General features: G+C 39.7%; 1 protein-coding gene across 4 annotated transcripts in view; it reads right to left on the bottom strand.

The window, feature by feature from the left end:
• AFAP1 (actin filament associated protein 1) overlaps window positions 1–13556 on the bottom strand; it is a 121063-nt gene that overhangs the window by 53133 nt on the left and 54374 nt on the right. For all 4 annotated transcript variants that reach the window (XM_061369755.1, XM_061369782.1, XM_061369773.1 and 1 more), the window contains exon 3: window positions 8779–8876. In XM_061369755.1, coding sequence (XP_061225739.1) covers window positions 8779–8876 — 98 coding nt within the window. The remainder of the gene's footprint in view (window positions 1–8778; window positions 8877–13556) is intronic.

Raw genomic sequence — 13556 nt, 5'->3', positions numbered from 1 at the left:
ACATCTGTTGGGAGCTATGGAATATGTAAGAGTTTGAGCATCAAGAAATGTAAAAAGTACATCTGAGCATTCTGGTATTACTTACTAATATTTACAGTGCTATGTTTTTTTTTTAGTATTGCTTGTTGTATTGTTTAATTCATTCAACTCAGCAATTTTTTAGTGGAAAAATTTTGATGAAGTTATGAATTATGAACTGAAATAATTCTTTATTCAATAACTTCTCATTAGTCTGTCTGAAAAATAAAAAGGACATGAAACCCACAAAACTATTTACATATTCTATAAAAGGATTAAATCTCAAAAAAACCCTAGAACATGTGTAGTTTGAGTGGTATCTGGAGGAAAGTCCTGGCAACCTGCAGAGAGGCATTGGCACAAATGCTAAGACTGGATTCGTGCATGGGATGCCCAACTCCAGTTTAGAGGAGGGGTTGTTGTGAGAAACACACAAATATAAGAAGCAATATTTACTTGGATAATAATACTCATAATTCTACCGGACACTATGAAACAGATTCGGTGGAAATATTAATTTTATGGCATATTACGGTCTTCTCTTCCACTTGCCCCTCTGTGTTCCACAAATAAACTGTTTCTTTCTCTTAGGAGATAAATTACTTTAATTCCCCCTTCTGTCCAAGGATATCCAGCAAGATAGGCAGTAACTTTTTTTTAGGGATAGTCTAGCTAATATCTGCTGACTATATGGAAGTATATAGTGTGAAAAGCAGTATGAAAGACAGAGGAAAATAAATGTCATCGTATAGGGGCCTGAGGATATAAAATCACTTTACACCCCAGTGAAGACTTACACTCTACAGGAAATAGAAAGAAACACCTCCCTTTATGCAGTGATTTAGGACGTGGAGATTTCCAGTGCAAAGCAGTGACTTTAGCAGAAACTGTCAGTACGCTCGTGCTGCAGGCAAAGGCTGCCAGCAATTCAAGGGCCATGCTTGCATGTGTGTTATTAGATCAACCACCAATTCAGATCCAGCCGGACTATGAAGCCAGCTGCTACGTAAGCCCTCAACACTGAAAGCAGCAACATGAGACTGGAAAAGTGGTCACACACGGGTGATGCATAATAAAGCTATTCAGAAGCCAGCAGGCAAATGTGGGCTGTCAAGAAGAAACCTTGACACATGCACATGCCATTTGCTTTGGAGAAACTTAGACCTAACCTCTGTACAACCCCACTGCATCCTCAGCCTGGAGGAGAAAGAGTGCTCACACACTTATGATCCTTCTCTCCACATGTAAAAAAATGGATGTCCAGAAAGCAAGATTAATAATAAAATCTGAGCATGAATACAACTGGCAAAATTACTAACTGCAGATTTCAACTAGGCTTTGTCATACTGCTGTGAAAGCTGGAAATTGGGCCTTAGTACTTGCCATGGACTTGGTATGAAAGCAATTAGATAAACTCAGAATTGCTCAGGCAATAAATGGAAGTCACCATTTACTGCCAGCAGTTGAGGACCTGAATGGATCTTTGATTTATTCAGGACAAAAGTGCTGACTATATGGGGTGCTAAGACGATATAGAGCTATGCAGGAGCGAAATACTAGCCTGAGGGTAGACAAGCAGAAGCTGAGAAGAATTCTTCATTTGACCTCAGCTCTGTATTCTAGGGTTATTAATTTCTCAGCTTGTCAGCCAAACTCTACAAAACCAGGCACCAAATAATGTGAAAGAAGTCGATGAACCTCTCTTTTCCTTTTCTGAGTATATCTGGCAGAAGACAGCAAACCAGCCAGCCAGACACCAAACTCAGCATTTTTAATCAGAGTAACCCTGTCAGTCCCACCATGAGGTGGGTAACACAGCTGCATGACAGGCTGTTGGTACAGTCCCACCCAATCACCGCTGAGTGTACCCATCCAAGTACAGTGCACGGGACATCAGTGCTACCTGGAAAAAAAACTAAAGGAATTGGCCAAGAAATCAGCAGCCAGAGTCAGACATGATGGGAGGCCCAGCACCCCACAAGAATCCTACAAAGAGCTGGATGGGTAACCCATTAGTTCCTGCTGCAGTGCTGAGCAGATAAGGGCAAGGAGGAAATGCAAGCAGAAAGCATTGCGAGGTAGAAGATAAGTGTAAGCACAAGCAAAGGTTTTCCTTAGCTTTTCCTGGACAATGACTTGAGCAAGCTTAAGAGTAAGATCAAAAGGAAGTACTTCGCATCCTGTCCTCCTGGGAGTGGAGGTACATCTGATACAGACTGAGAGCGCCCTGGCTGACTCAGGGGTGAATGGCTAATTAAAGGTATCGCTGGAAAAGTGCTTAGCATGTAGAGTACAGTGACCATAAACAGATCACAGCCTCACAAAGAACAGTCTGATGATGGGAAAGAGATCTGAACAGACTTGCTCGAATTTAAAGAATGAGTCAGGGCATACTATGGCTCTACAGCTTGATCAGAAGATTGTCTAGAGATCATTTACACAGTAACCTCACCAAGAACTAAGTTACTATTTCACGAACACAAACATTTCACAACACATATGATTTCTGATTAGATAACTTGGCTTAAGCAATAGGAAGGTAAATATGGCAGTAAAGAGGACCAAATGTAAATAGCAAGAAACTCACACAGTATATCGAAAAGCGTTTCAATCCTACTCTAAACCTGACCTGAGCTCATCCTTTTTAAATACAAATTCTAGTTAAAGGCAGTCAGGAACAGCTCATTCTGGCAGCTTAGACATGATGAAAGCTTTGAAATATGGTGATGTTCCATTGTTAAAAAGGCATACTATAAGGGAACTGAGAAGGAAATTACTTTAAGTAAAACTTTTGATACCATTTGCAAATGTGAAATAAATGATCAACAATAATGTACCAGCCTCAGCCAGGGGAAATGGAAATGGCGACTACAGTGTCCTGGCAAGACACAGCCAACACAACAAAGAGGCTGCAAACATTTCTTTCTCTTTATTCCTTATGTAATCACAAATGATAATTGAAAGTATTTCACACAGTATGCCCAGGTGGCCAAGAAGGCCAATAGCATCCTGGTTTGTATCAGAAACAGTGTGTTCAGCAGGAAGAGGAAAATTATCATTGCACTGTATTTGGCACTGGTAAGGACACACCTCAAATCCTGTGTTCAATTCTGGGCCTCTCACTACAAGACAGGCACTGAGGTGCTGGAGTGGGTCCGGAAAAGGGCAATGGAGGTGGTGAAGGGTCTGGAGCTCAAGTCTGATGAGGAACAGCTGAGGGACCTTGGAGTGTTCAGTCTAGAGAAGGCTCAGGAGGGACCTTATCACTCTCTACAGCACCTGAAAGGAGGTTGTAGTGACGTGGGGGTCTGTCTCTTCTCCCATGTAATAAGTAATAGGACAAGAGGAAACACCCTCAGGTTGAGCCAGGGGAGATTTAGATTAGATATCAGGAAAAACCTTTTCACCAAAGGGGTTATCAAGCACTGGAACAGGCTGCCCAGGAAAGCAGTGGAGTCACTGTAGATAACGTGTAGAAGATGTGTAGATGGGGCTCTTAGCAACATAGTTTAGTGGCTAGATTAATGATTGAACTCTATGACCTTAAAGTTTTTTTCCAACCTAAATGATTCTATAATTCTATGATTCTATGTCCTGAAGACTTTGCTGTTCTGGTCACTCATGATCAAACTTTAACATGAACCTTACAGCAGGTGCATGGGAGAAATACTGATGTAGTTCACTAGGATTAAACTATACATCAAAATGAAACTGTTAGAGCCTTTCTTATATGCAATGGACTGAAATGAAACCTGAGAGAAATATGACTGCAATTTCAGAAGATACATGAGGCACAGGTATGAATGTGAGGAAAGAAAATGATATATTTAAACACAAGAACAAAGGCTTGCAACTAACTTTGGGATGGTGGAACAGCCTTTCAAATTGAAATAGTGGGTTAAAGAAACCTACATTCTAGAAAATAGATTTTGGCACATTTCTGAAAGGTTAATATTTAATTTATTTATTGATAAAATAATAAAATATTAATAATTTTATTCTTTAATAATTGCTTGCAGTAAGAGTGACTGCAGTAAGTAATCAAAAAAGCCCCTTTAGTTGTTCCTTCATTACAGAAGAATTTGTTGAGATCTGTTCAAGCTGAAGCTATTGGCCAGCTCAGAATTAAACAGATGAATTTTTGTTCAATTCTTTTTTGTGGCTTTTAAAAATGTCCTGCAAGAAAAAGGCTGCAAGGCCAATACGGTCCTAAGATTTTGTTTTAACATGAACAGAGAATAATAACAACTGCTTTTCAGTGTCAGAAGGAAAAACAAGATGAAATAAAAGGTTCGCAAGTACCTGCCTAGCACATGAACCCTTGCTTTAGTTATGGCACTAGCCTCATTGCACATTTTAGAAGAAGCTTAAAGACTGGCACTTTTCTGGCTGTTGTTCAAAGAATGGTTAACGTAATTAGTGATATATCACCTCAAAAATCCTTCTGATTTCTGGATGATTCTTTTCTTCTCCAAGGACAGCATTTTCTAGTATCTAAGAGTATACAAGGCAGCCAGATAAAGGGAGGCTGTCAAATCGCTTCTCTGCAGTAAGAAACCCATATATATGAAACACTCCTACAGACTGACTGTGTATGTTGCAGGACCTATCCTTCTGATTTATATCTACAGGGGTTCTGGCACCTTGCTGGACACTTGTTGTGGTTAAATAATTATTAAATTGACAATATTCCAGGAAAAACAAAACGTATACTCAATTTTACTGTGAAAATCATGAAAAATAGCTAAGTGTGCTGTTTGTATTTGATTTTGTTGGACTGCAGAGTGAACTGAAATCACCAACTGTCAGACGTAATATGACAACCAAATGCTTGGAGGCTGGAAGCATTCTGTCACTGTCATGCTGGGCATAATTCATGCCAGTAATCCTCAGGCACATCTGAGCAGCAGGACACACCGGATGTTATCCTACAGCCTCAATGGAAAACATATTTCAAGGCAACTTGATGATAGAACAATGATGAGATCCCAGGTGTTAAACCACCAGCAGCACTTAGAGGTACACACAGAGCCTTGGCTTTGTTATCCCACCAAACTCATCGTCTACCACTGCTACTTGCCTGTCAAGAGCAAGGAAACATCATAACAGTACCTGATGATGTAGAGATGGAAAAAGCAAGCTAAAAGACACAAGCCCTCTCAGTAGAGTCAAGAGGAGAGAACTAATATGACTATTTTAAACAGGGTGATCTCCTCTGCTATGGAGCTAGGCAAAGCTTCCCTAGCTGCTGGCACTGTATGCATGCTAACAAGCACATCCTAAAGCACCCAAGCAAATGGCCTTTCAGTTCTGCAGCAGGACTCCCAAGCTGCCCTTATGCTCACATTCTTTATCTGCAGCTTTTACTTTGCCAGCCATCTGAAGCAGCGGTATGCAAAAGCTAAAGCAAGTGAGGGTTTGTGCTTCCTAAGCCTGACAGAAAGTCTGGTAGCCCAGATGTAGGCAAGGGAATGCACACAGAAAAAGAGAATTACTAACAGAAGGTGTACATAGTGATTCACTCTATTCAAGTAAAGTACATGCGAAGTCCAAATTTGTCCCTCAATTTTAAGACCTGGTCTAAAGCCCACTGAGTCCAGGAAATCTCTCCAGGCTTTAATATGTTTTAATACCTGGAGACTATATTTAAACTATTAACAGCATGTTTCTAAATCAAATTAAGTTTACACTCTTTGTTCATGGGCTGATGAATAACAAAACTGATACAAGATTTGGCCTGAGCAAATATGCAGGTCTATTTACAGATTTACAAAGGAAACCTTGCACAGCACCTGCCCACACATACTTCTGTCTCCTGGCACTACTTTAAGGAGTATTGAATTCCTTCCACCCACACATCTTTACATAAGTAAAAGCTTAAACATCAATTCAAACTAAACATTTTTGAATACAGAATCCCTTGAGTGCCATAAAGGGAAACAGTGGTGTAAATGAAACTTTAACTTTCATCATACTCAATAACAGCGCATAGTGCATTTAAAGTTATTGATTGCCACTTCCAGTAAATTCTTATGTTCCACGAGCCCACTGTGTTTCTGCTGGAGGCTGAGACCACCATGTTATTCAGCAAGTGGAAAATGTTTCTGTCCTGAATGGCTGAGAAAAAGAGATACCATACAACATGACTTCCAATTTGCTCTGTCAAGAAGGGGAACCAGGAGCAGAATTCCCTGTCCTTTAGTGGGCTTAGGAGATTTCTTTTACTTGACTATGAAAGCATGGTCTATGAAAAGTGGCTAGGAAAGGTAGTTCAGTATTTCTGTCACAGGAGCATTAAAGGAAAGCAAAATTATATCTTGGCCACTGTCACTGATGCCTCAGCCTGATGTAAAAAGGAAGACAATATATGAAAGCCTCTGATCATACTAATAATTGAGGGGCTAATAAAGAGGCATCTAATAGGGAAAGGTTTCAAATAAACAGCTAAAGATCAATTCCATTAGTTCAACATGAGGAGGAGTTTTTAAACAGCCAGACTGTGGTTTGAGCTTGCCCCTGTGTTCAAAAGCCAGAAAGCTGATGGTTTTGTCCTTCCTTTCTGACTCCACCTGACTTTTAGCAGGACAGCAGCAGCCTGTCATCTTTTTCACAAATTACAATGTGCTACCATCTTAAAATAGATCATAACCTGTATCTGGATACTGCAAGTCAATGAGAGCCCTGGGCCATTTTGTGGCTGATTTCAAAGTGAGACTGACACCAGAAAGGGAGGTGGAAACCGCCACGGCCTGGCGGCAAAAAAAGGAATTGCAGAAAAACCGGCAAAAATCAGCTTCCACCACTATGGAAAAAACAGGTCAGCTTGGTGACCTCACTGAAAGTGTCCGCAGCACTACAGGCAGGTCAGAGGGGATGGCGATGTTCAAGCTCCACTTTGCCAGGCTCAATATGGGAAGGTCATGCTTCAGATCAACCAGTTCTGTGTCAACTTCCATGGTAATTCCCACTGGATCTCAGAAAAGTATTTTTGTTACTCAAAAATGCAAACTGAACTACTGCAAAACCCAGTGTTGACCTGCTGGACCTAATTCATATTTCACACTATGCAGCTGTACCAACTTTCAGGGAATTTACACATTAGTGTATGAGAAAGAAAAAGTAAGTCAGTTGTCTCTATAAAAACAATTTGAATCTTCAGAGCTAATTTATTAAACTGAACCTACATAAACATGAAAGAAGGAGAATCTCAACCGGCTTCAGTTTATGAAGCCAGCACCTAAAGTCTACATTTCAAAGGCATGTGCATTTTGCATCATTTTCCTGCCTCTCATCAACCTATTCCCTTGTAATTTATGCTATATGCATCTTGAATTAAAGAAAAATAATTATTTTCAGGCACTATTAACCATGAAATGAATTCTCCAGGTTGTACTGCATATTAATAAGACCACTTTTGCATCCATTCAAATCTATGCATAATTATTTTAATGCATCCCTTTTAGTTGAATTTTGCTACAGTATATATACCAGGTCTGGATATGAATGCTTCTAACACAAACATTCTCTTCCTATAACGACTGCAGCATATACAAATCTTGTTCAGGTCACAAACCAAAAGCTGGCAGTGCTGAGGGATAAACTATGATTAAGGTATCCTACATAATACATGTTTGTTGGGTGTTTTTACTTTCTTCTGCAATACACAGCACTATTCACCACCAAATAAAGGTAATTACAAAAGTATTATGAAAGGCTGGCCAAGAGTTTGGTCTGATAAATTGGTTCTTATGCTCATAAACTGCTACTGGCTTATATAAGATATATATATCTTATGTATCTCTTAAAACTGGGCAGAAATGGAATAACAGAGTAATACACTAAAATCAAGCAGAATATCAGCCATTCAGTTCTGCCCCTGTAAGGTGCATCTGTACTTCTCAATTCAGCCAATTAATGTGATCCACCATGCATTGTCCTTCTCACCATGCATAAAATTTCCCACAGATGAATAAAATTATGGATAATTTTCAGTATTAGGGCTAAGACCATGTCCACCTTTCAATGGGTTAACCCATGATTTGCTTCTGCTTCGCTAAGAAAAAGCTGAAAATGTTTTCTTCAAATCTCCTGTGAAGGCAGTAATAGAGGAGCATTAAAATATGTTTATAGTTTATTTTATAATAAGACAGCTGCTCCCAACTGGAGGGATTGAATTACAGATCTCAATCAGTATCTTTGATATAAACATCTCCAAGAACACGCACTTCTGCTTGTTCTGCGGGGAATTTCCTACCCAGAGGCTGAGCACAGAAGGGTACTAAAGACTTGGATTTCTTACAAACAAGAAGTATTAATCCTTCATTTTGAAACTCTGAGCCTTCATTTTCCAGCTATCAAGAGGGAATCTTTTTCATAATGCTTACTCCTGGAAAAACTGATCATTAAAATCATAAGAAACTGACTGGCACTTGTGGGCTAGGCCAACCTCCAGCACAAGACAGGTCAACCCTTGAAGTTAATCTTAAATTGCTGACTTTTGCCAATTGAACTTTGAAAATTGCCAAAGACTGTGCTCCCACAGCCTTTGCAGGTGATCTGTTCCCAAGCTTATTTCATCATAGGGCATTTTTTTGCCTTCTCTTCTGCAAATGGAACCTGCTTCCCTCAAGCAGAGTGGAAAATGATAGGTATAAGAATTTCCCTGGACCTGCAGGCTCCTTCCCCCTGTAACAGTTTGTTGTTGCTTATCACAAATATTCTCTCTTACAAATATATTTATATATTTAGATTAACACTCACCAGCCACTGCTGAGGTATTTCTGGCAGAGGCATTTGAGGAGGCGCCGGCAAACTGTTGGTGACTTCTTGCTTCTGTACATGTTCTTTTATTTCTAAACCTGTAGAAGAGCAACAGACATCACTTGACACGTTGGTGGATGCAAACAGGACATTTTTTCCACATGTGGACACCATGCCTGACTGTCACACACCAAAATCTGGCATGCAGTGCTGCTCATAGCCTACCTCCCAAGTGTGGTGATTGAGGCAGGACTGGAAGAATGCTGGGAACTCAGGAATTTAATCAAGCAGAACAAACACATACTTGCTCTATATGATAATGACATATATGCTATTTGGATCAACAAATACCAGACACAGAAAAAATATGCAGGAAATCGTTTTGAACTGCCTATCCATCTGGAACTGAAAGATTTAAACAGCTAAAATTCAAACATGTTGCCAGGCATCTACCATATAGATAAAACCATTTATGGAGGTAAGACGTGAGCACACTTGTGAACACCCTAATGGCATTGTACAGTGAATAAAACAGTCAGCCTGTAGGCAGTATGGGGCTGGCTGCCTTTTGCCAGAGGAGACAAGCACATTTTGGATGGGCAAAGCCATCAAGCAGAAGTGAGTTCAAAACCACCTTTCATGCCAACAGAGTAGAAAAAAGGGCAGAAGAAGAGATCCTGCCTGCCTTCCTTCCTGACAGCGACAGTGACAGCTATATGGCCAAGGCCACAGTGCCCATGTTCCCTGGGCACGATCCTGTTGCCACAACCATCTCTGATTATGGAGCCATGATGCAAGTCTGCACAAGTCCTAGGAGATGCAGTATGGTGTGACATGCCAACCTGCAGCACGCTGTTGCTCACAGGAACACTTCCCTAAACAACTCACCATTAACTCATCCCTCATTTCTTAAAAACAATCCAGACCTTTCCAGGTGAATTTGGAGAGGTAACAGGAAGCTAACACAAAAGCTGCTTTGAGGGTCCTTTGTATCACTGTTACATCTCCCTCCCTGGGGAAAAAAGGAGTCACCCACTCATTCTGACATTTTGGCACACTAATTGCATCACAGTTGAACTCACTTCATAGGAACATGATGTTTATTTTTCTAAATATTAAAAGGGAGATTAAGATGCATCTCCCTAATGTTCTGGCAAAAATTCGGTCACTGGATTGTACCCTGCTCACCCCTCAACTGAATTTAGCTCCTAGTGTTTAGTTTAGGTTTTAAAATATATATTTACATAGTCAAATGGATGTCCTTTGGTCATGATCATATAATTCTTGAAAATGTAATCAATGATTAAATGTTTCTTGTCATAATACACCAGTCCCACTGGCTGTGAAGTCAGGGATTGAAAACCAACACTGATAAAATAAACTGCCTCCAAGGGCTACAGATTCTCCTTTCTTCTTACAAATCAAAAGGGGAATTAGTCCTGGGAAATATTGCAATCTTTTTTTTATTTTCTTTTTTTCCGAGTATAATTTTCACTTTCTCCTCTTTAAGTAGGATGAATCCATGTAATGACTGCTACCCATATCCAAGTCTCCCATGCTTTACATAGCAACCAAAAGTCAAATATGAAGGAAACTAGTTTTCCCCCAATTTTAAACCATGTGCATTTAAGCAAGAACCTGCCCTAACACTGATTTTCTTCTACCAAGTCAAACAGCAAAGTGAGCACTATAGATTTACAGTATCAGGTCCCTTTAAGGAAAACAGGCAAAGTTGACAGTCATATTAAATGACTAAATCTAGCAACATTTCCTACTCCAAAATAAACTATTTGTGTCTTTGTTTTTAGAAGAAAGTCTAAGTTTCAGAAGGAAATGCCAAGTGTTTTCTTCAGACCTATAATACATGGGCATGCCAAGACTCAGGAAGAAAAATAAAGTTTAGAATTTTGTCAGCTCTTCAGAGTAACCACTGATTTGGATATGAGGCATGTTGAGGCCAGGCATCTATGACCTGAAGAACATATCTGCCTGGCCTAGTTCTCTGTGCTTAAAAGATATTAAATGAAGAAAACAATGTGTGTTTGAGAAATGGAACAAAACAAGGCAAAAGATTTCTGAAGAATTCCCCAAGTAAGAAATTACTGACTTATAGGTATTTTACAAAAAAGAAAAAAAAAAGAAAAAATAACCAGACCATTATAGTAATTTCCACACCTTTACAAAGAAAAACATAATTGTCCATTTCCAGATGTTATGAAGAGCCCAGCCAGTTCCCAGTTGCCCAGATCCTCTATTACTGTTCCCCATGGTTTGCTCCAGCAATCGAAATATCCTGTTGGATTCACATAGTTGATTTTTGCAAATGCATATGAAGAGCCTGAACTCAGCACAGTCCTCAGGCCTCTTAAACTGTGCCAGCGACCCAAAAGTTCTTGTGGAGCTATGTGGGTGTAGTAAAACAACGTTTTGCAAAACAGACTCCGAATGACAGTTCAACTTAGTTACAGAGTACTGTGGGTTTATGCATCGTTTATTGCTTTTGATTTTAATGAAGAGATGAATAGTTTCAAAGGGATGGGAGTACTGAATGTTATAACTGATAAAAAAAGCAGCAGGGTCAGATTCAGTAAAGTACATGACTCCCTGGGTAGTTTCACACACACTTGAAGCCAGCACGGGAAAGCAGAGCTCTCAAGAAGGCATTTCCTCTCCTTCCCTGCCTTGTTCCTGTCCCTGCACTAACCTCTCCTTCATGCCAGCATAAGCATGTGTGTAGCCTCAGGTTGAACCAGACCAGGGATGTGACACCGGTTAGAACTAAACCAGCAAAAAAACCAAAAAAGCAAATAATGCTTGTGCTAGCAGAAGGGAAGATGCAATCCAGGATGAGCAAGAATGAGTAGCCTGGGGAGAGAAACAGGATGCTTTTTTTTATAGGCCATGCTGGCTTAAACACTATTTAAATTGCAGTTCCATAAACTAGAGTTTATAGACATATAAAGTATAGTCCTATGACCTCTTGCTTAACTGAACTATGGGATTTCCTTGACTTAATTCTTGTTTGAACCAGAGCATATCTTTTAGCAAAATATTCCATTCTGATGAAATGCCAGCAGTGGCATGCAGAGCTTACGAAGTTCTTCCATGAGTTCATAGCTTCAGTGCTCAAAACATGTGCTTTATTTCCACTTTGAAACAAACATTTAGCCATTGCACTTACTGTTGTTAAGTCTAAGAGCTCATTCTCAGTCACTCTTTTTCTACATCAAGATTAATTATGATGCCTCATTTAGGTAACTTGAATGCATATTTCTGGATCCTTCAAACACTTTTATGACTTTTCTTTGAAATGTCTAAATTTCATCTCCTTGAATGTAGACACTAGAAGTAGGTAAAATGTTCCAGCAACAACTGCACTGAGCTAAACTCTACCACTTAATAGACGGATCATCTATGGAGCTTGCTAATGGATGGATCCTGTAATAGGATGTAGTGGATCTTGTTATATATCTCTAATAGGCTTTAAAACCAGAATGGTATGTTCTGAAAGACACAAAGCTATGGACCTTGGGTCTTTTTATCCTTGGCCAAATCTGAAGTCATAAACTAAACATGCCTATGAAGGTGCTCTGGTATGGAGAAATTGTTATCCACAGGGTTAAAATCTCTCACCCTCCAAAGCAAAGGTGAAGGGTGATGATTTTGAACTGTTTGTTGGGAACAGATCTTTGGCCATGCTAACTCACACATCATGCCTAGGAGCTGATGGAGGAGACACGTCAGCTCAGGCCAAATCCATGCAAAGGACCACTCCATATTTTACCAGCATAAATAATTGAGTTCTAAGGTTCAGAAACATACCCAGCACTGCTAAATTTACTGCTGGAGCTGTAGCTCTAGTTGTACAGCTGCAACATTATCCACAGTCCAGAAGGAAAGGGTATGACAACCCTTCCCTGTGTTTGCAAAGTTGTCCACAGAACGTCACTGGACTTCTTGAGGAAGCCTAATGTTTTTCTTAATAAATCTAGTTGAAAAGATTACAAGGAGAACATGCAGTGTCAAATCAGAATTACTGAGGTTATTTTGAACTGTAAAATAAAGCTGTTTCTAAACATAGCAAATTGCGGGTTCTCATTTACGGATTTTGGTCTGGGGGGTTTGTTATATTTTGATCAGCTTTTGGAGCATGAAGCCTCCTGCCACAATATGTGAAATCAGTACCTGCTTCCTTCTCTCAGTAGTAAAGTAAAAATAGAGATGGGTCTTTAAGAATGTCAAAACAGAAAGGAGGACAGCCATTATTTTCAAGGTAATCTTGGACTTGAATCCTGTGGCAAAGTGATTTCTTTACTGAAGGGGGAAACACTGCATCAAACGAGACCATAGGATTTCAGGATGGGAGAAGAAAGAAATGAGAAAAGCAGCTGCTTGCAATGTGGCATTTTTCTTCAACACACTCTGGTATTTTTCAAACAGCTAAACTGCGGGTTTACACTGACAGTATTTCCGTCAGTGTCAACTATAGGGGAGACAGTGGTCTTATAACCCTGATGCCACTTTCACGCAGAAAGGTGTTTTAAGGAAATGTAAAAGTACTGCTAGAAAAAATACTGAGGAATAATCTTCACATAAGCTGTATAGAAAAGTCACTGTACACACTGAATCATTTATATAGCATTCAGTTCCATAACCTTCATGGAGACAAAAGTGATTGTGCAATCAAAATGGTTTTAGATGGGAAGAAAAGGGGGAAAGCGTATATACCTCTAATTGCAAAATGCAAACCAAACATACTGGAAACCTTAATATCAAGC

Source organism: Neopsephotus bourkii, unplaced genomic scaffold, assembly GCF_033783945.1.
Source record: "Neopsephotus bourkii isolate Nb327-2 ecotype Australia unplaced genomic scaffold, CSIRO-AGI_Nbou_v1 NB_144, whole genome shotgun sequence".
NCBI lineage: Eukaryota > Metazoa > Chordata > Aves > Psittaciformes > Psittacidae > Neopsephotus > Neopsephotus bourkii.
Note: the sequence above shows the minus strand (reverse complement) of the source record. Positions and strands in the feature narration are given on the sequence as shown.